The following is a 24098-nucleotide window of genomic DNA, read 5'->3' on the forward strand; positions in this document are numbered from 1 at the left end:
AAAGTCAGGCGAAGGGAGAAAGAGAGAAAAGACACCTCGCAAGACTACGGCGGCCATTTTAGAGTCAGGCAAGGGAGCCAATGAGAAGCCAGGCATAAGAGGCGGCCATTCTGAAGTCAGGCGGCCATTGAAATACATTGAAAAAAACAAGAAAAAGTGGAATAAAGGCGCAAATAAAGGAAATAAAGCACAAGGAACAAAGAAATAAGAAGAAAAATAAAGAAATAAAAGGGAAAGGAACAAAGAAAGAAATAAAAGGAATAAAGAAATAAATAAAAGAAAATGAATGACAACGAGGAGAAGCAGAGCACGCAAGCCATTTTCCGCAGGCCGTTACCATTTAGCCTATCGGAGCCACAAGCGGGCATTAGGTGGGAAAGATGGGTCAGGAAATTCGAGCGCTACATGAGTGCCACAGACGTCCCGGATAGCAAGCAACTGCACCTACTACTGAATCTCGCAGGGGATGAAATAGAAGATCTCTTATTAACATTCCCTACTGACCAGACTGCGGACTACAAGGGAGTGATGCAATGTCTCACACAAAAGTTCGACCCCCAACGAAATGTCGATTTTGAAAGATATACATTCAACACGGCATGCCAGCAGGGAGAAGAGAGCTTGGACGACTTTGCAACGAGACTAAGGAAGCTGGTCGCATATTGCGAGTTTGACAAGTTCGACAATGAGCAAGCGATAAGACTGCGCATCATCGAAGGGTGTAAATCGGTGGAGTTCCGAGCACGAGTTCTGAAAGAACCGACGACGTTGGAGAAGATATTGACGATGGCTCGCACAGAAGCACGGGCCACGGAGCAAGCGAAGCAGATGGAGATGGGGAAAGAGAAGAAAGCGGAGCTAGCACATCGCGTCACTGGGAACTTCAAGAAGAAAGAATTCCAGGCGCCGGTCCTACAAAAGAGAGGCGAACAAACGTGCTATCGATGTGGCCTAGAGTTCCCGCATGTAGGCGCCTGCCCAGCAATGGGTCAGAAGTGCAGGAAGTGCAACAGGGACAATCACTTCTCAAGCACGTGCATGACCAGACAATTCAGAAGTGAAAGAGGCAGAACGATGAGGCCACGGATGACAAGCAACAGATACGCACGACACATGGACACGGCAAATCGCAGCTCCTCCGACGAGTCAGAAGAGACGGCAGCATCTGTGAGGGAAGCGAGACTATATCTGATGTCAGACGCCCCAAGAGAGGACAGAGAGACAGAACATGTGCATCTCGTAGAAAAAGAACAAATAAAGAAAACGGCCACTGTGGACATCGGCGTAGGAAACCACAAAGCAAAGTTTGTGCTTGACAGTGGAGCAACCTGCAACATCATGTGCATGTCAGAATATCAAAAAATGATAGTGAAACCACGGCTATCACCATCAACTGTGGACGTGTTCACGTGGGGTTCCAAACGGCCGGTAGAAAACATGGGAAAATTTACAGAGACTCTGACATACAAAGGCAAATCATACCAAGATGAAATACATGTGCTTAAGGGTGACATCCCAGCACCATGCCTGCTCAGCAACGTGACGGCCCAGGTGATGGGGCTACTGGCAATGACGTACCACATGTCAGAAACGGAAAACATCTTACTAGAATACCCAGCCATATTGAAGGGTCTTGGCAAACTAAAAGGAAAACAGATAACATTACACATAAATGAAGCGATCAAGCCAGTGGCCCAGCATCACAGACGAGTACCAATTCACCTACAACCACAAGTTGAGGAGGAAATAACAAGTCTACTGGCACAGGATATAATTGAACCTGCTGAAGGACCGACGCCCTGGGTGTCCCCGATTGTGGCAGTCCCAAAGAAGAACACCTCAAAGATCCGCATCTGTGTGGACATGAGGATCCCGAACACCGCAATCGCAAGAGAACGTCACCCGGGGCCACACCTAAATGACATGATCAGCTGCCTCACTGGGGCTTGCCGGTTCTCAAAGCTGGACCTGTGCAAAGGGTACCATCAGTTAGAACTGGACCACCAGTCCAGGTACATCACAACATTTTCCACACACATGGGTCTGTTCAGATACAAGCGACTGAGTTTTGGAATATCGTCAGCAGCGGAGATATTCCAGGAGACAATAAGGCAAGTGATAAGACCGGTACGGAACAGCCTGAACTACAGCGATGACATTTTGGTATTTGGAAAAACAGACAAAGAACATGATGCAGCTTTGCGTCAAGTGTGCACACAACTGGAGCGAGCGGGCCTCACGCTAAATGGAGAGAAGTGCGAGTTGGGAAGAGGGGAACTAGTGTTCTTCGGGCACATCTTCTCCAAACGAGGGATGAGGCCAGACCCAAGCAAAGTTGAAACACTGAAAAATGCAAACCACCCGACAGATGTTGCAGAAGTACGGTCGTTTCTAGGTCTCGCCAGCTATTGTGCGCGGTACATACAGGACTTCGCCACGGTGAGCACACCACTAAGAGAACTGACAAAACAAGGACAGAAGTTCATCTGGTCTCAGGAATGCGACAGGGCATTTGAAGAAATAAGAGAAGCGGTGGTGACTGTGGAACACCTGGCCTACTTTGACCCACTACTGTGCACTGAACTGACTGTTGATGCCAGCCCAGTAGGACTAGGAGCGATACTAGCGCAGCATCTGCCAGGGAGAGATTCACAAAGGAAAATTGTTGCGTATGCGAGTAAGAGTTTAACGGACATTGAAAGAGCATATTCGCAACCAGAAAAAGAGAGCCTAGCAGTGGTCTGGGCGTGTGAACATTACCACATGTTTATCTACGGGAAGTCATTCACCATCATAACTGACCACCAGGCGCTAGTGACGATCTATGGCAGCCCGTCAGCCAAAATGCCGCCCAGGATTGAACGCTGGGGCATAAGGTTGATGGATTATGACTTCACAATTGTGCACAAGCCAGGGAAAGAGCACAACCCAGCAGATTACATGTCGAGGCACCCACTACCGAAAGCCCATGAGACGACATCGATGGCAGAGGAGTACCTCAATTTTATACTGAAACAAAACACCCCGGCACCAATAACACTAACAGAACTGGCAATTGAGACGAAGAAAGACGCCACGATGCAAATGGCTTTAGAAGTAACAAGAAAGCAGCGATGGAGGCATGTCAACAATAATTGTGCCTGGGAAACAGGAGTATGCAAGGAAGAAGTGCTAGCTCTCAAGAAGATTAATGAGGAACTGTCAGAGACAGCCACAGGGATAATGATGAGAGGAACAAGAATAGTGATACCAAGATCACTCAGGAGGCAACTGGTAAACCTGGCTCATGAGTCACACCGAGGCATAGTAGCCACGAAGAAGTTGATAAGAGAGAAAGTATGGTTCCCTGGCCTAGACAACATGGTAGAAGACACCATAACGACCTGCCACCTATGTCAAGCAACAGGATCACCAGCTAGGAATGAACCACTACAAATGTCGGAACTTCCGAGAGCGGTGTGGACAACACTAGCGGCTGATTTCTTTGGGCCCCTAGAAACAGGCAACTACCTGCTTGTGGTCATAGATGAATATTCACGGTTCCCAATAGTACGACAGGTCCCGTCGACATCAGCAACAGCAACACTACCGATACTGGATGACATCTTTGCAGCATGGGGTTCACCAGAAACACTAAAAACAGACAATGGTCCTCCATTCTCAGGGGAAGACTTCCGCAGATTCATGGCCTACCTAGGGATAAACCACAGGAAGATAACTCCTCTGTGGCCTCAAGCGAATGGAATGGTGGAGAGGTTCATGGGAAACATCAAAAAGGCAGTTCAAAGAGCAAAACTGGCGCAAATTTCACTTGGCCAAGCTCTATGCCAGGTTCTGCGTGATTACAGAAACACACCGCATAACTCCACAGGAAGATGCCCAGCAGAGCTAGTACTGGGGCGAACAAGCAGAACAAGGTTACCGCAAATTGAGGCAACAATGACACCGGATCACAGCAGCATTGCAGAAAGAGACAAAGAGGAGAAGAACAAAATGAAAAGATATGCAGATGCCAAGCGACATGCCAGAGTGTCAGACCTAAAGGAAGGAGACACGGTGATAGTACGTCAGCGGCAACAAAGGAAATCAGACAGCACGTTCTCCAAAGACCCGCTAACAGTAACGAAAGTAAAGGGACCGATGATCACGGCAGAATCAGCACATCAGCGGATAACACGAAACAGTTCACATTTCAAAGAACTAAAAGAGGAAAAAAGAGAGGACCAGGATAAGGACACAGTAGAACAAGAAGAGCAAGAGCATAACAATGGTGAGGGGCCAGCAGAAGAGCAACAGACGGAAGCAAGCCAGAAAAGAGCATGCAGACGTCCAAAAAGACTAATAGAAGAAATGTGATGATGGGAGGCACACCGACAAGTGCCCGGGCAGACTTTGCATCTATCTCTATCTACACATCTCTATGTTTCATTTTTCTCGTCACTTCTTTGTGACAAAAGGGGGAGATGTAGTGACCTGAGGGCAGGGCACTAGGACCCTGCAAGACACTAGGTGGACACGAAGGGAACCGGACACCACATCCGGTCAGGGGATGTGGGAGGGATTGCAGAGTAAGGGAGCGAGGTGGGCAGACGTGCGTGGGCACGGCGACAACAACATAGACTCCAATAAAGTATTCACTCATCCTTACCTGTCTCCTGTGAGTCTGTCACGAAGCGACACGACAGAGATATCATCATAAACTCAAGTTGGAGACAGAGCAGAGATGCTCTAGTAATTCTCTGGACGGGGAAATGTATCTTTTCAGTAGTAATTTGTTTTAAATTGCCGTTCACTTCGTAATACCAAATTTAGGCACTCGCATGACCTTAATAAGGCCATCAGGGTCGTCTCAAGACACTTCACTCTGCACGCAAACCTCAGTCGCTACTTTATTCTGGCGGCCATTAGTGTTTAAAATTGGTTGAATGAGGTCACTGGAAGTGGCGTCGCTGCCCAGCCGCTATCCGGTATGTGCCACTTGTCACATCAAGAAGACCTCCGCGGGGCGTGGTTAATGGATGACGTTTATGTGTTTTCGTTGTCAGTAGGGGACGTCCAAGCCTATGCCTTTTACGTCATTTTAAGAGCGACGTGCCGTGCGGGAAATTTCCAGAGGTGTCTGGGGCGGTCTACTTTTGCGAGAAATTGAAATCACTTGCAGGGTACAGCATGGAGGAAGAGGTGAGGGTCCGGGCCAAAAAAAACATTACTGTGAACAGTGGAGAAAGCAAGGACAATTGAAAGGGAAGGAATAATATGCGGCGAGGGGACGGCACAGCTGGGTGAGGGCACCAGAGGAAAAGCAGAAATGGGAAATGGTGGTGAGGAGATATGTCAGCGTTGATGAAGCTAGTAGAAGAATGGGAGGAGAAAAGACAGCATAAGGACAGTGGGGGGGGGGGGGGACGCCTATAGTTAAATTGGGGAGATCAGTATGTGGACGAATGGTGTGTTTCCCCTCTTTCAGTTTGTCCTTTTTGACATTTTTCTTTTTCCCTAGCCGGGCTGCAGCAGCTCACTTGTCAGATGCGCTGCTTTCTGCCCAGTGTCCTGCTTTTCCCAGTCGTGACTTCCGGTTGTGTTGCCTCGTGCTGTTTTGTGTTTTATCTTATGTAATTTGTCTAACTCCAACCTAAGGTAAACTCTTCCGGTTTTTGTTGATCTTTGGGACTGTATTAATGATTTCTTACTTTGAGACTGTATGTTTATCCCACAAACCTTTTTTCATTGTGCTTTAAGGCGTATTTTTGGGTGCGAGACCATGAAGATATCTCGGCCGCCTTCTTCTGCTTATTTGACCTCTTAAGCATTGTCATCAACATTACCCATAGACCATTCTGGCTATGTGGAATCGGGTGAAAGAATTTCCAAGAATGTAATAGTCTATCTCTAGTTACTTAAGAAAGACTGCTTCGTTCATGTTTAGCAGAGGAAATTCCCTACTATTTCTGATGGTCTGCTTGAAGATTGTGGTGTGATACTGGTTTTCCGTCTTCCTCTTTACCCCCTGCTCCGCCATCCCATCATGAGCTCTCCTCTTTCTGACATTTCTCTTATAGAAAGCCTAGTATCCTGCTCTTCTCTCAGGGCGGGCATCTCCTTTGGGATTTCAAACCTGTTGACCGGTTACTTTTCGTTTCGGTCACTGTATATACTATTTTTGTGCTTCTACATTTCAATCACTTTCTATTCCATTTCTCTTGTTGCTCTGGCTGTTGTCATCAACAACAGCGCCAGGATCTAAGCACTTTATACATTTAACACAAGGACTTCTGTACTTTCTCTATGCAAACGACTCTTGACTACTGTCTCTAGGACCAATTCCCACAGCAAACTGTTCTGGAAACTGGTCCGGTTCCACATTAAGTATTTGACAGGACAATGAAGTATGGGTGGGCCATGCCAATGCATGGGTGAGCGAGCAAAAAAACAGTGTTTTGGAAGAACAGTTGTTTTAGACACTAAGGGGCAGATTTACGATAACTGCCGCATCCCTGCATATCCACAGGGATGCGCCAGTTATTTTGCGTCACGGCAGACACCTTGCGCCACCATGGATGCGCCGCATTTACAATGCGGCGCACCATGGGGCAAGAATAGACAGATGCGTGACGCATCTGCTGCCGTAAAGGTGACTCATTGCTGGAGTTGCGATGCAGCTCCAGCAAGCCTCGGGGTGCCCCTATGCCTAACATGCTGTGTCAATCCTTACGCCCGCTTCAAGCAGGCGAAGGGTTTTGACGCAGCATGGCCGTAAAAGTGACTGAGTGAAATCTTGTCGATTTCACTCAGCCACTTTTAGGAGGTGTTCCTGCGCCGGAACGCCCCCCCCCCCCCACCCCTACGCCGGAACGCCCACATGTGGCGCAGGGATTTACAACGTGACGCATCTCCCCAGATGCGTCACCTTGTAAATACCCCGCAGCATGGCGCTGGGTTTGCACCGCCGATGCGTCACAAAAGTGACACAACGGCGGCACAAATGTGATGTATGGGGCTTGTAAATCTGCCCCTGTAAGTTTTGACCTGACTAAAGGGTGAATCTACATATCTTAAATAAAGTTGGACCTAATGGGGGGATTATCTGTGCCCAATTAAAACTGAACAGGTGTACTGGACACGGGTGCAGACCATGCCCTGTCCCCAGTCTCGTACCTGTTACCTTTTCAAGACCTAAATGAGATTGATATTAGTGATGTGCTGCAAACAGCTTCAGTGGTTTGCGGATGAAAGGGGAGAAACACAAAGCTCACACTAGGTCTTCTTTCCCAATTCCGAGCACAGGCCACCCACCTTCACCTTAGTTCCTTTCTTTACACCAGCTTTTCTTTCCACCACCTGCTTGAGCTGCTGGTATCTCTGTTCTTCACTTAGTTCTTCTTCCCCTCTTCTAGCTCCAACAACACTCTGCCATCTTCCTTTCCCTATTTGCTTTCTTCCAGCCTTGCTCTTTTCCTCATCAGCTGAAGGTCACCTCTCACATCCACAGTTTTTTCTCCCCATCTTCTGCAGCCGTTGCTCTTCGAGTACTCTTCTCCACTTTCCAGAGCACATCAATGACTCATTCTCTCCTCCATTTCCTCAGTCTCTCTAAGTCAGTCACTGAATGTCATTAAACACAGAATAAGTTGGTAATCAAGACTGCAGGTAAAAAAAGGTAAATATGTTGGTGTGATGATGTACACTTCCCAGTTCGGGTAACACTTGCCGTTTGCTGGTGATCTGAAATGTCTGCTGCCCCCACTGGGCACTGCTACATGCCATGCTCAGCGGGTACTGGAGGTAGGCTAGTAGTGCCCTGTGGCAGGTAGTCATAACTATGCTCAGAGATGATAGCAATTACAGCAGACAGGTGTATTTTGGCTACAGGGCATGTCTGAAGTTCATGAACTGTGAACACTGGTATACTACAGCTAACCAGACATTGTGAAAATTTTGTTTTTAGGTTGTGGGTCATAAATATAATGTCCTTTGCAGTAGTGGTTTCAAAGAAATGATACTGTCAAAAAAGGAAGAAGGGGGGGGGGTGTGACCAGGAGCTAGTTAGTGGTCCAGTGCCCGTGCTCTAAACTAACCATGAAGTCAACAAATCAAGGAGGGCACTGTTCCAAGTTAAGTAATGCAAGTCGTCAGTAACTCACTGCCGGAAATGAAAGAAAAGGAAAAAAGGAATCCTAGGTCTGGGACTCAGTGGGGAAGAACAAGTCTTTTCTCTTGTAGCCCTCACACACCTCAAGGGTTGTCATGCTTTATCATCGGGCAGTTGCTCCTCGTCGGGCCGGCGCTGCAAATCCCTATGGGTCCCCTGAAGGGTCACTTCTATGGAGATCTTTTGAGACCTGACGTTAGGTGCAGGAGGTTGTGTGGAGTGAGTCCTATGTGGAGAGTGACCAAGTGCGGGCAAAGATAAAACTGTCTAAGGGTTACCAAAAGAGATACTTTAATACGGTGGTACCCTTGGCAGAGTAAAAAACCCGTAGGTTGGGAGTTACCGCTGTAGGCGTAATGTACCCAGGTAACTAGGAGGTCGACATGTTTCACGCCTCAGTGGTCATAAAGATCCCTGACGTTTCATCAGGACCAGAATAAAGCTATGTGGTGCACGTGAGAAAATCTAAATTATAATACTAATGGGAGGGTGAAGTTAACCCTCTAGGCAATCAGTGCGGGCCATCAGCTAAGAATCCTTTAGTTACGGCTACAACTTAATAATTATGTCCACTTCTGATCGTGACCTAGAAGGGAAAAGAATAAAAGACAAAAAATTAAACCTACTGCAGGTAAGTAGGGGAGGTTAAGCGGTAGACCTCTATGCGCATATGTCGAGGTAACGCATCTTGCGTTTAGTGCATAAAGAAAAGAAGAGAGAGAAGGGGAGACAACCAAGTTCCGTGGTACCCTCTACTTCAGGCACCCTGCATGGTGAAACCACCAGGTGCAGATGCCGGAGAACCAACTACAGCCCTGCCTGTTGGGTGGCGGCCATATCGACACCCCGTCCGGCACCACAGTAGTCTCAATGTCGGCGCGGGCACCTGAGAGGCGTGAGGGGCTCATGTCACCGTGCATGTAGGGGTGCCGGTCAGGCGTCACACTGGCCTGCTCCAATTCAAGCTAACACCGAACACAGTATGGAAAGAGCGGATGGTGAGGGCTCATGGTAGCTCCCATGCGCACTCCAGCATCCGAGGTTTAGAGAGAAGTGTAGGAACGTGTCATGTAACAAGGTATATGCAGGTTAAAGTTGCTGAGACCCTTACCTAATGGGGGGGAAGGAGAAATTCTCCATAGGCTATTGGCGTAGGGTGCCTGCACTTTATCGGGTTGTAAAGATAGTAAGGCAAGGGGACAATAGTGAGCAAACTTGTACGCCACAGAGGTACCTGCAGCATTCACTTACTTTATTAGATGCTGTCCTTCGTCATGGTCAAGGCTCTGGTACTTACATTTTAGCTCGGGTGTTGGCTCATCTAAACCTGCCCCGTTTTGACGCCTGCCTGAAAGTGAGAGGGACGAGGCCGGGAGCCCTCTAGAAATACTCTTGTTAATTGAACGAGGGCGGTTCCTACTTCTGTATCGCCTCGTCATAGTGTACTCATGATGCGCCTGCGTGGACTACAAAGGCGTCTGTGTTGTGCACACTTGCTCTAACGAGCGTGGTCCGATCTGCGCAAGGATTCAGGGATGGACAGGGATTCTTCCTATTGATGCATTCTAATCTCGTGCGCGTGGGTACTGTGAATCGAGTGCGTGTATAAGTATAACGAAAATACCACACCACCACCCTTGCGCTCAGAGCGTTAATGTTAAGGTCATCTCTCTACGGAAAAGAGTTGTTTATTGCCAGGTTAGTCATGAGTCTGGAAAGAGCAGTAGTTAACCCCTCTTCTTAGTGCTACGAAGAACGTGTAAGGGGATTTCAAAGACATACATTAATAGATGGCGTGTAAGTAGAAACAGTGTGTAAAACAACTGATAATGAAGATTTAAAAAATGTGCCATTGATTTACCATTACTGAACACATTCAGGCATGGAGTGTCAGAACAGGCCATGCGCAGTTTCAGATATGGAGCATATTAATCCCTGATCGGTGCCTTTAGAGACACTGGGTAGTCAGAGGTCGCTATTGGGTGGCAACTGCTCAGGTCTAGATGTTCAGGCAATGGTCAAGTCAAGGTTTTAGTGTGTGTGCAAATGGCCGGGTTGGACCAGCTAGGGAGGGAAGTAAAGACGTGACCCTGTTCCTAAGTTGGTAATGGCATTTAGTTATCGGTAAGGGATATCAAGTAGTCATAAGTATACATATGATAGGGGTGAAGAACCAGTGTGACGGTGTTGTAAAGAGGTTCTTAAAGTTCAGTCCATGGTATTTCGTCATTCAAGCCTCGTTTATGGGTGTGGAGGCGGTGCACCCACCGTTGTTCACGGCGTAGGAGTGATGAGCTACTCCAACCTGAATCTGCCTCTAAAATAGTCCATTGTATGGCCTCACAGGGGTGGCCTTTGTCAATAAAAGTGATTGGTCATCTTGGTAGCCGTCCGTCCGCGTCTGATGGTACTCTTGTGCTCGCTGATCCTTATCTTCACAGCGCCGGTTGTCATCCCCACGTATCTGAGTGGGCACGGACAGGTAATCAAGTATACACAGTTGATAGTGTTACAATTGGTGTGTTTATGCTGTTTCAACAAAAAACGTGGGAGAAGGTCCAAGGGAAAGGTTTTAAAGACCAGCAGGTTGTGAATCCCCTTAACCAAATATTGTAACACTGAACAACCTGGGTCTAGTACTGGGTCAGCAGGGATAAACAAAAGGCAAAACCACTCATTCTAACATCTCTTGGTTAGAGAAGAACCCTTTAGGGAACAGAACCCATCAATCACCGAAGAATCAGTGTATTGTCATCATCTGGGTCTGTCTCTCCTGTCACACCACACCAGAGCTAGAGAGAACAGCCTGGTCGCGGGTCAGGGGAGAAGGCGTACAAGGGTTGTAAACAGTACCAGAAATGACAAGAAAACAGTGGGTTCTCCTTCGTGTGAAAAGGGGTTCAAAAAAAGTGCAGCGCTAAATCAAAAAATGTGAATAAAAATGGCTAGAGAAACTCAAAAGTGCTTTAATCGGTAGAGCACCTCTGCCAAAATTAAAAAGCAAAATGGCAATTTAGCATAAATACATCGTCATTATGCTCATTGTCCATAGTATGTGGTCGACATGTTTCTGCCCACTGGGATCTACAAAGTATCGAGGGCATTCATCAGGACCTTAATATTGCTGCTACTATGAATAAGTAAAATTGTAAAAGTATATTAAATTACAGACATTCCTACCACCGGTTGAACTCCATGGATGTAAAAACCGGATACCTAGGGAAGTGGAAAAACATAAATAAGGAGATGCGAAGAGCTATCCATGTTGATAAGACCAGCAAACAACAGTATAAATATACCGCCATACAAAACACAAATTTTTGTGTTAGTAACATCTAAAAGTGTATTAGATTGCACTTACCCTACAAATGTGGGTGATACCCTCACCTCAACCTGGCTCTACTCAGGGAAGGGGGCCCCGCTCTGATAAAGGGGAAAGGAAAAAAGAAACACGGCTGTTGTAAAACATGCCTAGATCTTTATGTTCCCCATACCAAATGACTAAGAAGTATAAAGTTTGTCCATGTCTCTAAAATAGGTGGAGGCACAAAGTATGGCAATAAAGTACTAGTCAGGGTAGAAGGCCTCTAACCAGATAGAAAGAAAGAGCCCAAATACTCCATCGAACAATGTAGTTAAAGGGCCATTTGAAAAAATCCAGAGGGTTATTGTAAAAACACTAATGTTAAGGACTCTTTAAGTTGTTCTAGAAAGATTATAAGGCATTACAAGAGCAAAAAGCCAAGCTTACCTCTCCGTCGGTACCCCAGGGCGGTCTATGAGTAAAGACCAGAGGTACCGACCCGAGCAGAGGGGGAGTGTTTTTATAATGTACTAGATTGTAAACAGGTGAAGCTGTTTAAGCAAGGTGGCTTGAGAAAAGCCTGCAATGTTTGCAGCAGCGCGAGGACCCCAAAGCCGATAATAGGCACCGCGCATGCGCTAGAAAGTGATAAAAACAGATGAATCAGTTGCAGCCAATCTGCTTCGGCAAAGCGCGTTGAGCAGACTGATCAGCTGGGCGGCTTCGGCAAAGCCTGCAGTGTTTCCAACAGCATTAGGACCCCAAATGACAATGGCAGAGTACTGCGCATGCGCGGTGACCGCGACGTGGTGCGCATGTGCCGTGCTAGAGACATCGGTCTACCACATCTCCGATAAACACAGCGCATATACTGAATGTAAAATTGAATGCGCATGTGCCGTAATCGAGGCGCTACAGTGATACATCTCGAATATAGTGGGTTCCCATTCTAGATAAATGTAAAGGAATTACGGTAAGCTCCAGCACCAAAAGCGGCCAAAGAACATAACCGCTATGGTCGCTATGTAAACTATATACATGAAGGGAGTTCCCAAAGCATAACGTGAAGTCCCCCACGAGGATAACATCTCAATCAGACAACCTCTACAAGTGCGTGCCCTTCATTAAAGCGTGTTTAAAGTCGATGGGCATGCGCTCATATCTATTTCAACATAGAGAGAGATATATGTATGTGGTGTGTAAGGTTTTATCAGGCCAACGAAAAAAGAAGAAGGGAACTATTATGACTGAGTTCCACGCGATAACCATTATGATACGTTCAGTATGTTAGTGAAATGGGGTTCAATAAAGAATTCACAAACATGGTGTATTAGTGTTGAAGACTCTCCAATTGAACGTATCACACTCTATTCACACCATATTCACAGACAAGGCAAAGATTAGGAGGTGTTGACCAGGGAGTACTGGATGAGAAACGTACTCCTGATTATCACTAAGTTTAAAGCAAAAGCCAGGGAATATCGTCATTAAGTCCTGTGGTATCTGAGTGTAAACGGTACACCCATCTCTGTTCTCTACAGAGGAGAAACCGTTGGATATCCATGATGTGTTGGGGAATATGGGGTTGCTCCAATATTACCCACCGAAGATCTGTTTCTCTATGGCCTGCCGAGATGAAATGGTTGGTAAGTTTGGTGGCACTCTTTTTGCACCGAATGGTGCTCTTATGTTCTGCTATTCTGAGTTTAATTTTCCTCGATGTCATTCCCACATAGTTCATTTCGCAGGGACACTTGATAAGGTAAATGACCCTCTCGCTGTTGCAATTAGTGTGTTTATCAAGCCGCCAGGGTCTACTTGTGCCAATGTCAACCTCGGTGGTATGTGATGTCTGGGGACACACCGAACAGTTCCCACATGGAAAGTGACCTTTAACAGGGGGTAGGCCCCACAAGGACAGCTCCGCAGATCTCTGGGATGCTCGAGGGCGTGTGTGTATCAGCTGGTCTTTGATGTTCTGGCTCCTCTTGTAGGCAAATAGAGGAGGAGGTAAGGTCTTCCCTTCAATTTTGACCACTCTCCAGTTCTTAAGAATGCTCTTCTTAAGGGCGTTAGAATGGCTGGAAAAAGTGTTGACGCATGTTATCCGATTCTCTTCAGTGCTTGGATCACGAATCCGTTTTTCCAGGAGAGCCTCCCTGTGGTTGTTCAGAGCTCTCTTCATCGATGTTTTCACTGTACTCTTTGGATATTGCCTATCCAGTAATTGTGCAGAAAGTTGATTGGCATGTTCGTAATACTTGGAAGTTGTTGAACAATTGCGTCGAATGCGGAGAAATTGCCCGAAGGGCAAATTTTCTCGCAGAGCTCGTGGATGGAAACTCTGGAAATGTAACAAGGAGTTCCGAGCCATCGGTTTCTTATATAGTTCAGTCGTGAGTATGCCATCCTGAGAGCTGATCTTAAGATCCAAGAATGGTAGGTTCTTTTTTGAAGTTACACAGGTAAACTTAAGAAAGTCATTTTGAAGGTTTAGCCATGTGTGGAAATTCTCAATTGTGTCAATAGGGCCTCTCCAAATGACCAAAATGTCGTCTATATACCGTTTCCAGGACAAAATATGGCCTAGAAACGGATTATTGATAGACAAAACCTCAGCCTGCTCAAAATGGTGGACATAGAGGTTGGCCAAGGAAGGAGCAAAAATGCTCCCCATCGATGTTCCGGAGATCTGAAGGAATAGCTGGTCCTCAAATTGAAAGAAATTTTCTTTCATAGCCAGGGTCGCGCAGAACATGATGAACTCAACTGGTGTTGTGCTCTGCAGATCTTGTGTTTCAAGGAGTGTTTTGATGACAGATAAAGTCTCATCCTGTGGGATGCAGGTGTACAATGACTCCACATCGAAACTCACAAGGAAGTCTCGTGTGGAGTCAAAAGGCATTCCATCAAGGATGCGCAGAAGATCCTTGGTATCCTCCACATATGTCGGCATTGTTTTCACAAGAGGTTTTAGGAAAAAGTCTACGAAGGTAGACAAGGGTTCGAGGAGTGACCCTATCCCCGAGATAATGGGTCTACCTGGGGGGGGTAACACTCCTTTATGTATTTTTGGTAATACATAGAAATAGGGGACTACTGGAAAGTTGGTTATCAGAAACAATGCCTCATGGTTGGTGATCCAACCTCGCTCCAGAGCGTCATCTACTTTCTCCTTAATGATAGCAAGAAGCCTCTTGGTGGGATCCAATTTAAGAGGCTTGTAAAAGGTGCCGTTGGTAAGTTGTCTTTTACACTCGCTTCGGTATGCTGTTGTGTCCATGATCACTGTGGCGCCCCCCTTATCTGCGGGTTTGATGGTAATTGACTTGTCAGATGACAAAGTCTGTAGGGCAAGAGTTTCATGCTTAGACAGGTTCATGAATTGTTTTCTATCAAGTTGGAATAATACTTCAGCATCCCTCAGGACAGCCCTCTCGAAAGTAAGTACTTCAGGAGGAATTAGATGTGTCGGTGGGTTGAAGGTGGATTTCGGACGTAAACCAGTATTGGTGGTGTTCTCTTCATCGACCTCTTGTGGTTTATTGCCAAAGAAAGCACGTAGCCTCACTTTTCTGAAGAAAACAGCTAGTTCCTGCCGAGTTTGGAAAGAATCTCCCTTATATGTGGGGACGTAACCAAGACCTTTTTCTAGGACGGTAGTCTCATCCACAGTAAGCTGGCGGTCACTGAGATTAACAATCAAGCTGTCGTGTTGCTCGGGCCTGGTGCTGTTGGATCTCTCAGATTGCTCCGAGTCCGGGAGGATGGAGGGCTCCAATGGACGGTTGTTTGAGCGGGTCTTCTCTTGCCTCTGGAGCGGCGTTGGCCTTGTCCTAAAAAAGGCTGTTCTTGGAAATTTTCAGGAAAAAATGGACCCGGGTACATTGGCTGTTGGTAATAAGGTTGTTGAAAATTGAACGGGCCCGGCGGCCACCATTGTGGTTGGGGGGGACCTCCAAAGAAATTGCCTCTCCTGGGTCCTCTTTTCCTCCAGTTGCGGCCTCTTGAAGGTTGGTGCATGCCTGGATCTGAGTCGGAGGAGTTTCCATCACTCCCAGAAGTTGAGTAATTAGAACCGGTCCTGCCACTCTGTTGGTTATAAGCGGGAGGAACATAAGAATCACTCGTGTAGGGATACACTTTGGTCATAGAGAATTTGGCCAAATCCTTCTTGAATTTAATGATTTTATTGGCCAAGATGTTGTCTCTAAACTCTTTGCTGGTTTTGTCCGTTTCTTTTGACTGTTTGTTATAGGTAGCCGTCACTAGTACTGATTTAATTTGGGATTCTAGGTGTTGTATCTCAACCAGGATGTTATCCGCAATCCTCTTTGCTGTTGTAATTATGAGGATTAGCCAATCCCGTGTGCACCTCCATGCCACCAAAGACCAATCCTTGAGGAATGTCTTATCCTCTAGGAACAGTCTCGGTGCATTATTGACTATGAGGCCAGTGGGTGCACAATCAGCCCGTAAATACTCAGTCATAATAGCCCCATGTACCTGTGTCCGGGCATGCGAGCGCTTGAGAAAGAGGACTTAGCTCCAGTCATCATTATTGATAATAGTGGTATTAGTAGGTAAATCAATAATAGATGGTGTTTGGAGGATATCTAATGCTACTGCATCATCAAAAGCGAGACCCTGTCTCTCTGACATAGTTAGAAAAGATGCGGAGTTTACCAAGGGTAAAATTCTAATAAGAAAAGAAAAAGTTTTAGAGAACCATCAATACCATCCACCTAGACAAGACTGGACAAAAATCATACAAGGGAAGTCATGGAGCGTATTGAATCCTCTTAAGGGAGGACTCAGTAAAGAAATCAGGACCTACGGCCAAAAAGCCGCTCAATGCAGTATCAACAAAAAACGTGGGAGAAGGTCCAAGGGAAAGGTTTTAAAGACCAGCAGGTTGTGAATCCCCTTAACCAAATATTGTAACACTGAACAACCTGGGTCTAGTACTGGGTCAGCAGGGATAAACAAAAGGCAAAACCACTCATTCTAACATCTCTTGGTTAGAGAAGAACCCTTTAGGGAACAGAACCCATCAATCACCGAAGAATCAGTGTATTGTCATCATCTGGGTCTGTCTCTCCTGTCACACCACACCAGAGCTAGAGAGAACAGCCTGGTCGCGGGTCAGGGGAGAAGGCGTACAAGGGTTGTAAACAGTACCAGAAATGACAAGAAAACAGTGGGTTCTCCTTCGTGTGAAAAGGGGTTCAAAAAAAGTGCAGCGCTAAATCAAAAAATGTGAATAAAAATGGCTAGAGAAACTCAAAAGTGCTTTAATCGGTAGAGCACCTCTGCCAAAATTAAAAAGCAAAATGGCAATTTAGCATAAATACATCGTCATTATGCTCATTGTCCATAGTATGTGGTCGACATGTTTCTGCCCACTGGGATCTACAAAGTATCGAGGGCATTCATCAGGACCTTAATATTGCTGCTACTATGAATAAGTAAAATTGTAAAAGTATATTAAATTACAGACATTCCTACCACCGGTTGAACTCCATGGATGTAAAAACCGGATACCTAGGGAAGTGGAAAAACATAAATAAGGAGATGCGAAGAGCTATCCATGTTGATAAGACCAGCAAACAACAGTATAAATATACCGCCATACAAAACACAAATTTTTGTGTTAGTAACATCTAAAAGTGTATTAGATTGCACTTACCCTACAAATGTGGGTGATACCCTCACCTCAACCTGGCTCTACTCAGGGAAGGGGGCCCCGCTCTGATAAAGGGGAAAGGAAAAAAGAAACACGGCTGTTGTAAAACATGCCTAGATCTTTATGTTCCCCATACCAAATGACTAAGAAGTATAAAGTTTGTCCATGTCTCTAAAATAGGTGGAGGCACAAAGTATGGCAATAAAGTACTAGTCAGGGTAGAAGGCCTCTAACCAGATAGAAAGAAAGAGCCCAAATACTCCATCGAACAATGTAGTTAAAGGGCCATTTGAAAAAATCCAGAGGGTTATTGTAAAAACACTAATGTTAAGGACTCTTTAAGTTGTTCTAGAAAGATTATAAGGCATTACAAGAGCAAAAAGCCAAGCTTACCTCTCCGTCGGTACCCCAGGGCGGTCTATGAGTAAAGACCAGAGGTACCGACCCGAGCAGAGGGGGAGTGTTTTTATAATGTACTAGATTGTAAACAGGTGAAGCTGTTTAAGCAAGGTGGCTTGAGAAAAGCCTGCAATGTTTGCAGCAGCGCGAGGACCCCAAAGCCGATAATAGGCACCGCGCATGCGCTAGAAAGTGATAAAAACAGATGAATCAGTTGCAGCCAATCTGCTTCGGCAAAGCGCGTTGAGCAGACTGATCAGCTGGGCGGCTTCGGCAAAGCCTGCAGTGTTTCCAACAGCATTAGGACCCCAAATGACAATGGCAGAGTACTGCGCATGCGCGGTGACCGCGACGTGGTGCGCATGTGCCGTGCTAGAGACATCGGTCTACCACATCTCCGATAAACACAGCGCATATACTGAATGTAAAATTGAATGCGCATGTGCCGTAATCGAGGCGCTACAGTGATACATCTCGAATATAGTGGGTTCCCATTCTAGATAAATGTAAAGGAATTACGGTAAGCTCCAGCACCAAAAGCGGCCAAAGAACATAACCGCTATGGTCGCTATGTAAACTATATACATGAAGGGAGTTCCCAAAGCATAACGTGAAGTCCCCCACGAGGATAACATCTCAATCAGACAACCTCTACAAGTGCGTGCCCTTCATTAAAGCGTGTTTAAAGTCGATGGGCATGCGCTCATATCTATTTCAACATAGAGAGAGATATATGTATGTGGTGTGTAAGGTTTTATCAGGCCAACGAAAAAAGAAGAAGGGAACTATTATGACTGAGTTCCACGCGATAACCATTATGATACGTTCAGTATGTTAGTGAAATGGGGTTCAATAAAGAATTCACAAACATGGTGTATTAGTGTTGAAGACTCTCCAATTGAACGTATCACACTCTATTCACACCATATTCACAGACAAGGCAAAGATTAGGAGGTGTTGACCAGGGAGTACTGGATGAGAAACGTACTCCTGATTATCACTAAGTTTAAAGCAAAAGCCAGGGAATATCGTCATTAAGTCCTGTGGTATCTGAGTGTAAACGGTACACCCATCTCTGTTCTCTACAGAGGAGAAACCGTTGGATATCCATGATGTGTTGGGGAATATGGGGTTGCTCCAATATTACCCACCGAAGATCTGTTTCTCTATGGCCTGCCGAGATGAAATGGTTGGTAAGTTTGGTGGCACTCTTTTTGCACCGAATGGTGCTCTTATGTTCTGCTATTCTGAGTTTAATTTTCCTCGATGTCATTCCCACATAGTTCATTTCGCAGGGACACTTGATAAGGTAAATGACCCTCTCGCTGTTGCAATTAGTGTGTTTATCAAGCCGCCAGGGTCTACTTGTGCCAATGTCAACCTCGGTGGTATGTGATGTCTGGGGACACACCGAACAGTTCCCACATGGAAAGTGACCTTTAACAGGGGGTAGGCCCCACAAGGACAGCTCCGCAGATCTCTGGGATGCTCGAGGGCGTGTGTGTATCAGCTGGTCTTTGATGTTCTGGCTCCTCTTGTAGGCAAATAGAGGAGGAGGTAAGGTCTTCCCTTCAATTTTGACCACTCTCCAGTTCTTAAGAATGCTCTTCTTAAGGGCGTTAGAATGGCTGGAAAAAGTGTTGACGCATGTTATCCGATTCTCTTCAGTGCTTGGATCACGAATCCGTTTTTCCAGGAGAGCCTCCCTGTGGTTGTTCAGAGCTCTCTTCATCGATGTTTTCACTGTACTCTTTGGATATTGCCTATCCAGTAATTGTGCAGAAAGTTGATTGGCATGTTCGTAATACTTGGAAGTTGTTGAACAATTGCGTCGAATGCGGAGAAATTGCCCGAAGGGCAAATTTTCTCGCAGAGCTCGTGGATGGAAACTCTGGAAATGTAACAAGGAGTTCCGAGCCATCGGTTTCTTATATAGTTCAGTCGTGAGTATGCCATCCTGAGAGCTGATCTTAAGATCCAAGAATGGTAGGTTCTTTTTTGAAGTTACACAGGTAAACTTAAGAAAGTCATTTTGAAGGTTTAGCCATGTGTGGAAATTCTCAATTGTGTCAATAGGGCCTCTCCAAATGACCAAAATGTCGTCTATATACCGTTTCCAGGACAAAATATGGCCTAGAAACGGATTATTGATAGACAAAACCTCAGCCTGCTCAAAATGGTGGACATAGAGGTTGGCCAAGGAAGGAGCAAAAATGCTCCCCATCGATGTTCCGGAGATCTGAAGGAATAGCTGGTCCTCAAATTGAAAGAAATTTTCTTTCATAGCCAGGGTCGCGCAGAACATGATGAACTCAACTGGTGTTGTGCTCTGCAGATCTTGTGTTTCAAGGAGTGTTTTGATGACAGATAAAGTCTCATCCTGTGGGATGCAGGTGTACAATGACTCCACATCGAAACTCACAAGGAAGTCTCGTGTGGAGTCAAAAGGCATTCCATCAAGGATGCGCAGAAGATCCTTGGTATCCTCCACATATGTCGGCATTGTTTTCACAAGAGGTTTTAGGAAAAAGTCTACGAAGGTAGACAAGGGTTCGAGGAGTGACCCTATCCCCGAGATAATGGGTCTACCTGGGGGGGGTAACACTCCTTTATGTATTTTTGGTAATACATAGAAATAGGGGACTACTGGAAAGTTGGTTATCAGAAACAATGCCTCATGGTTGGTGATCCAACCTCGCTCCAGAGCGTCATCTACTTTCTCCTTAATGATAGCAAGAAGCCTCTTGGTGGGATCCAATTTAAGAGGCTTGTAAAAGGTGCCGTTGGTAAGTTGTCTTTTACACTCGCTTCGGTATGCTGTTGTGTCCATGATCACTGTGGCGCCCCCCTTATCTGCGGGTTTGATGGTAATTGACTTGTCAGATGACAAAGTCTGTAGGGCAAGAGTTTCATGCTTAGACAGGTTCATGAATTGTTTTCTATCAAGTTGGAATAATACTTCAGCATCCCTCAGGACAGCCCTCTCGAAAGTAAGTACTTCAGGAGGAATTAGATGTGTCGGTGGGTTGAAGGTGGATTTCGGACGTAAACCAGTATTGGTGGTGTTCTCTTCATCGACCTCTTGTGGTTTATTGCCAAAGAAAGCACGTAGCCTCACTTTTCTGAAGAAAACAGCTAGTTCCTGCCGAGTTTGGAAAGAATCTCCCTTATATGTGGGGACGTAACCAAGACCTTTTTCTAGGACGGTAGTCTCATCCACAGTAAGCTGGCGGTCACTGAGATTAACAATCAAGCTGTCGTGTTGCTCGGGCCTGGTGCTGTTGGATCTCTCAGATTGCTCCGAGTCCGGGAGGATGGAGGGCTCCAATGGACGGTTGTTTGAGCGGGTCTTCTCTTGCCTCTGGAGCGGCGTTGGCCTTGTCCTAAAAAAGGCTGTTCTTGGAAATTTTCAGGAAAAAATGGACCCGGGTACATTGGCTGTTGGTAATAAGGTTGTTGAAAATTGAACGGGCCCGGCGGCCACCATTGTGGTTGGGGGGGACCTCCAAAGAAATTGCCTCTCCTGGGTCCTCTTTTCCTCCAGTTGCGGCCTCTTGAAGGTTGGTGCATGCCTGGATCTGAGTCGGAGGAGTTTCCATCACTCCCAGAAGTTGAGTAATTAGAACCGGTCCTGCCACTCTGTTGGTTATAAGCGGGAGGAACATAAGAATCACTCGTGTAGGGATACACTTTGGTCATAGAGAATTTGGCCAAATCCTTCTTGAATTTAATGATTTTATTGGCCAAGATGTTGTCTCTAAACTCTTTGCTGGTTTTGTCCGTTTCTTTTGACTGTTTGTTATAGGTAGCCGTCACTAGTACTGATTTAATTTGGGATTCTAGGTGTTGTATCTCAACCAGGATGTTATCCGCAATCCTCTTTGCTGTTGTAATTATGAGGATTAGCCAATCCCGTGTGCACCTCCATGCCACCAAAGACCAATCCTTGAGGAATGTCTTATCCTCTAGGAACAGTCTCGGTGCATTATTGACTATGAGGCCAGTGGGTGCACAATCAGCCCGTAAATACTCAGTCATAATAGCCCCATGTACCTGTGTCCGGGCATGCGAGCGCTTGAGAAAGAGGACTTTGCTCCAGTCATCATTATTGATAATAGTGGTATTAGTAGGTAAATCAATAATAGATGGTGTTTGGAGGATATCTAATGCTACTGCATCATCAAAAGCGAGACCCTGTCTCTCTGACATAGTTAGAAAAGATGCGGAGTTTACCAAGGGTAAAATTCTAATAAGAAAAGAAAAAGTTTTAGAGAACCATCAATACCATCCACCTAGACAAGACTGGACAAAAATCATACAAGGGAAGTCATGGAGCGTATTGAATCCTCTTAAGGGAGGACTCAGTAAAGAAATCAGGACCTACGGCCAAAAAGCCGCTCAATGCAGTATCAACAAAAAACGTGGGAGAAGGTCCAAGGGAAAGGTTTTAAAGACCAGCAGGTTGTGAATCCCCTTAACCAAATATTGTAACACTGAACAACCTGGGTCTAGTACTGGGTCAGCAGGGATAAACAAAAGGCAAAACCACTCATTCTAACATCTCTTGGTTAGAGAAGAACCCTTTAGGGAACAGAACCCATCAATCACCGAAGAATCAGTGTATTGTCATCATCTGGGTCTGTCTCTCCTGTCACACCACACCAGAGCTAGAGAGAACAGCCTGGTCGCGGGTCAGGGGAGAAGGCGTACAAGGGTTGTAAACAGTACCAGAAATGACAAGAAAACAGTGGGTTCTCCTTCGTGTGAAAAGGGGTTCAAAAAAAGTGCAGCGCTAAATCAAAAAATGTGAATAAAAATGGCTAGAGAAACTCAAAAGTGCTTTAATCGGTAGAGCACCTCTGCCAAAATTAAAAAGCAAAATGGCAATTTAGCATAAATACATCGTCATTATGCTCATTGTCCATAGTATGTGGTCGACATGTTTCTGCCCACTGGGATCTACAAAGTATCGAGGGCATTCATCAGGACCTTAATATTGCTGCTACTATGAATAAGTAAAATTGTAAAAGCTCAAACAACCGTCCATTGGAGCCCTCCATCCTCCCGGACTCGGAGCAATCTGAGAGATCCAACAGCACCAGGCCCGAGCAACACGACAGCTTGATTGTTAATCTCAGTGACCGCCAGCTTACTGTGGATGAGACTACCGTCCTAGAAAAAGGTCTTGGTTACGTCCCCACATATAAGGGAGATTCTTTCCAAACTCGGCAGGAACTAGCTGTTTTCTTCAGAAAAGTGAGGCTACGTGCTTTCTTTGGCAATAAACCACAAGAGGTCGATGAAGAGAACACCACCAATACTGGTTTACGTCCGAAATCCACCTTCAACCCACCGACACATCTAATTCCTCCTGAAGTACTTACTTTCGAGAGGGCTGTCCTGAGGGATGCTGAAGTATTATTCCAACTTGATAGAAAACAATTCATGAACCTGTCTAAGCATGAAACTCTTGCCCTACAGACTTTGTCATCTGACAAGTCAATTACCATCAAACCCGCAGATAAGGGGGGCGCCACAGTGATCATGGACACAACAGCATACCGAAGCGAGTGTAAAAGACAACTTACCAACGGCACCTTTTACAAGCCTCTTAAATTGGATCCCACCAAGAGGCTTCTTGCTATCATTAAGGAGAAAGTAGATGACGCTCTGGAGCGAGGTTGGATCACCAACCATGAGGCATTGTTTCTGATAACCAACTTTCCAGTAGTCCCCTATTTCTATGTATTACCAAAAATACATAAAGGAGTGTTACCCCCCCCAGGTAGACCCATTATCTCGGGGATAGGGTCACTCCTCGAACCCTTGTCTACCTTCGTAGACTTTTTCCTAAAACCTCTTGTGAAAACAATGCCGACATATGTGGAGGATACCAAGGATCTTCTGCGCATCCTTGATGGAATGCCTTTTGACTCCACACGAGACTTCCTTGTGAGTTTCGATGTGGAGTCATTGTACACCTGCATCCCACAGGATGAGACTTTATCTGTCATCAAAACACTCCTTGAAACACAAGATCTGCAGAGCACAACACCAGTTGAGTTCATCATGTTCTGCGCGACCCTGGCTATGAAAGAAAATTTCTTTCAATTTGAGGACCAGCTATTCCTTCAGATCTCCGGAACATCGATGGGGAGCATTTTTGCTCCTTCCTTGGCCAACCTCTATGTCCACCATTTTGAGCAGGCTGAGGTTTTGTCTATCAATAATCCGTTTCTAGGCCATATTTTGTCCTGGAAACGGTATATAGACGACATTTTGGTCATTTGGAGAGGCCCTATTGACACAATTGAGAATTTCCACACATGGCTAAACCTTCAAAATGACTTTCTTAAGTTTACCTGTGTAACTTCAAAAAAGAACCTACCATTCTTGGATCTTAAGATCAGCTCTCAGGATGGCATACTCACGACTGAACTATATAAGAAACCGATGGCTCGGAACTCCTTGTTACATTTCCAGAGTTTCCATCCACGAGCTCTGCGAGAAAATTTGCCCTTCGGGCAATTTCTCCGCATTCGACGCAATTGTTCAACAAC

At 45.8% G+C, this 24098-nt stretch overlaps 1 protein-coding gene across 1 annotated transcript in view; it reads left to right on the forward strand.

Annotated features, from left to right (window-relative positions):
- Positions 1-4986: 4986 nt before the first annotated feature.
- The window catches only part of CACYBP (calcyclin binding protein), a 65111-nt gene continuing 45999 nt past the window's right edge, over positions 4987-24098 (forward strand). The window contains exon 1 of the mRNA XM_085601591.1: positions 4987-5181. Coding sequence (XP_085457717.1) covers positions 5170-5181 — 12 coding nt within the window. The 5' untranslated portion in view covers positions 4987-5169. The remainder of the gene's footprint in view (positions 5182-24098) is intronic.

Source organism: Triturus cristatus, chromosome 4_2 (assembly GCF_964204655.1).
Source record: "Triturus cristatus chromosome 4_2, aTriCri1.1, whole genome shotgun sequence".
Lineage (NCBI taxonomy): Eukaryota > Metazoa > Chordata > Amphibia > Caudata > Salamandridae > Triturus > Triturus cristatus.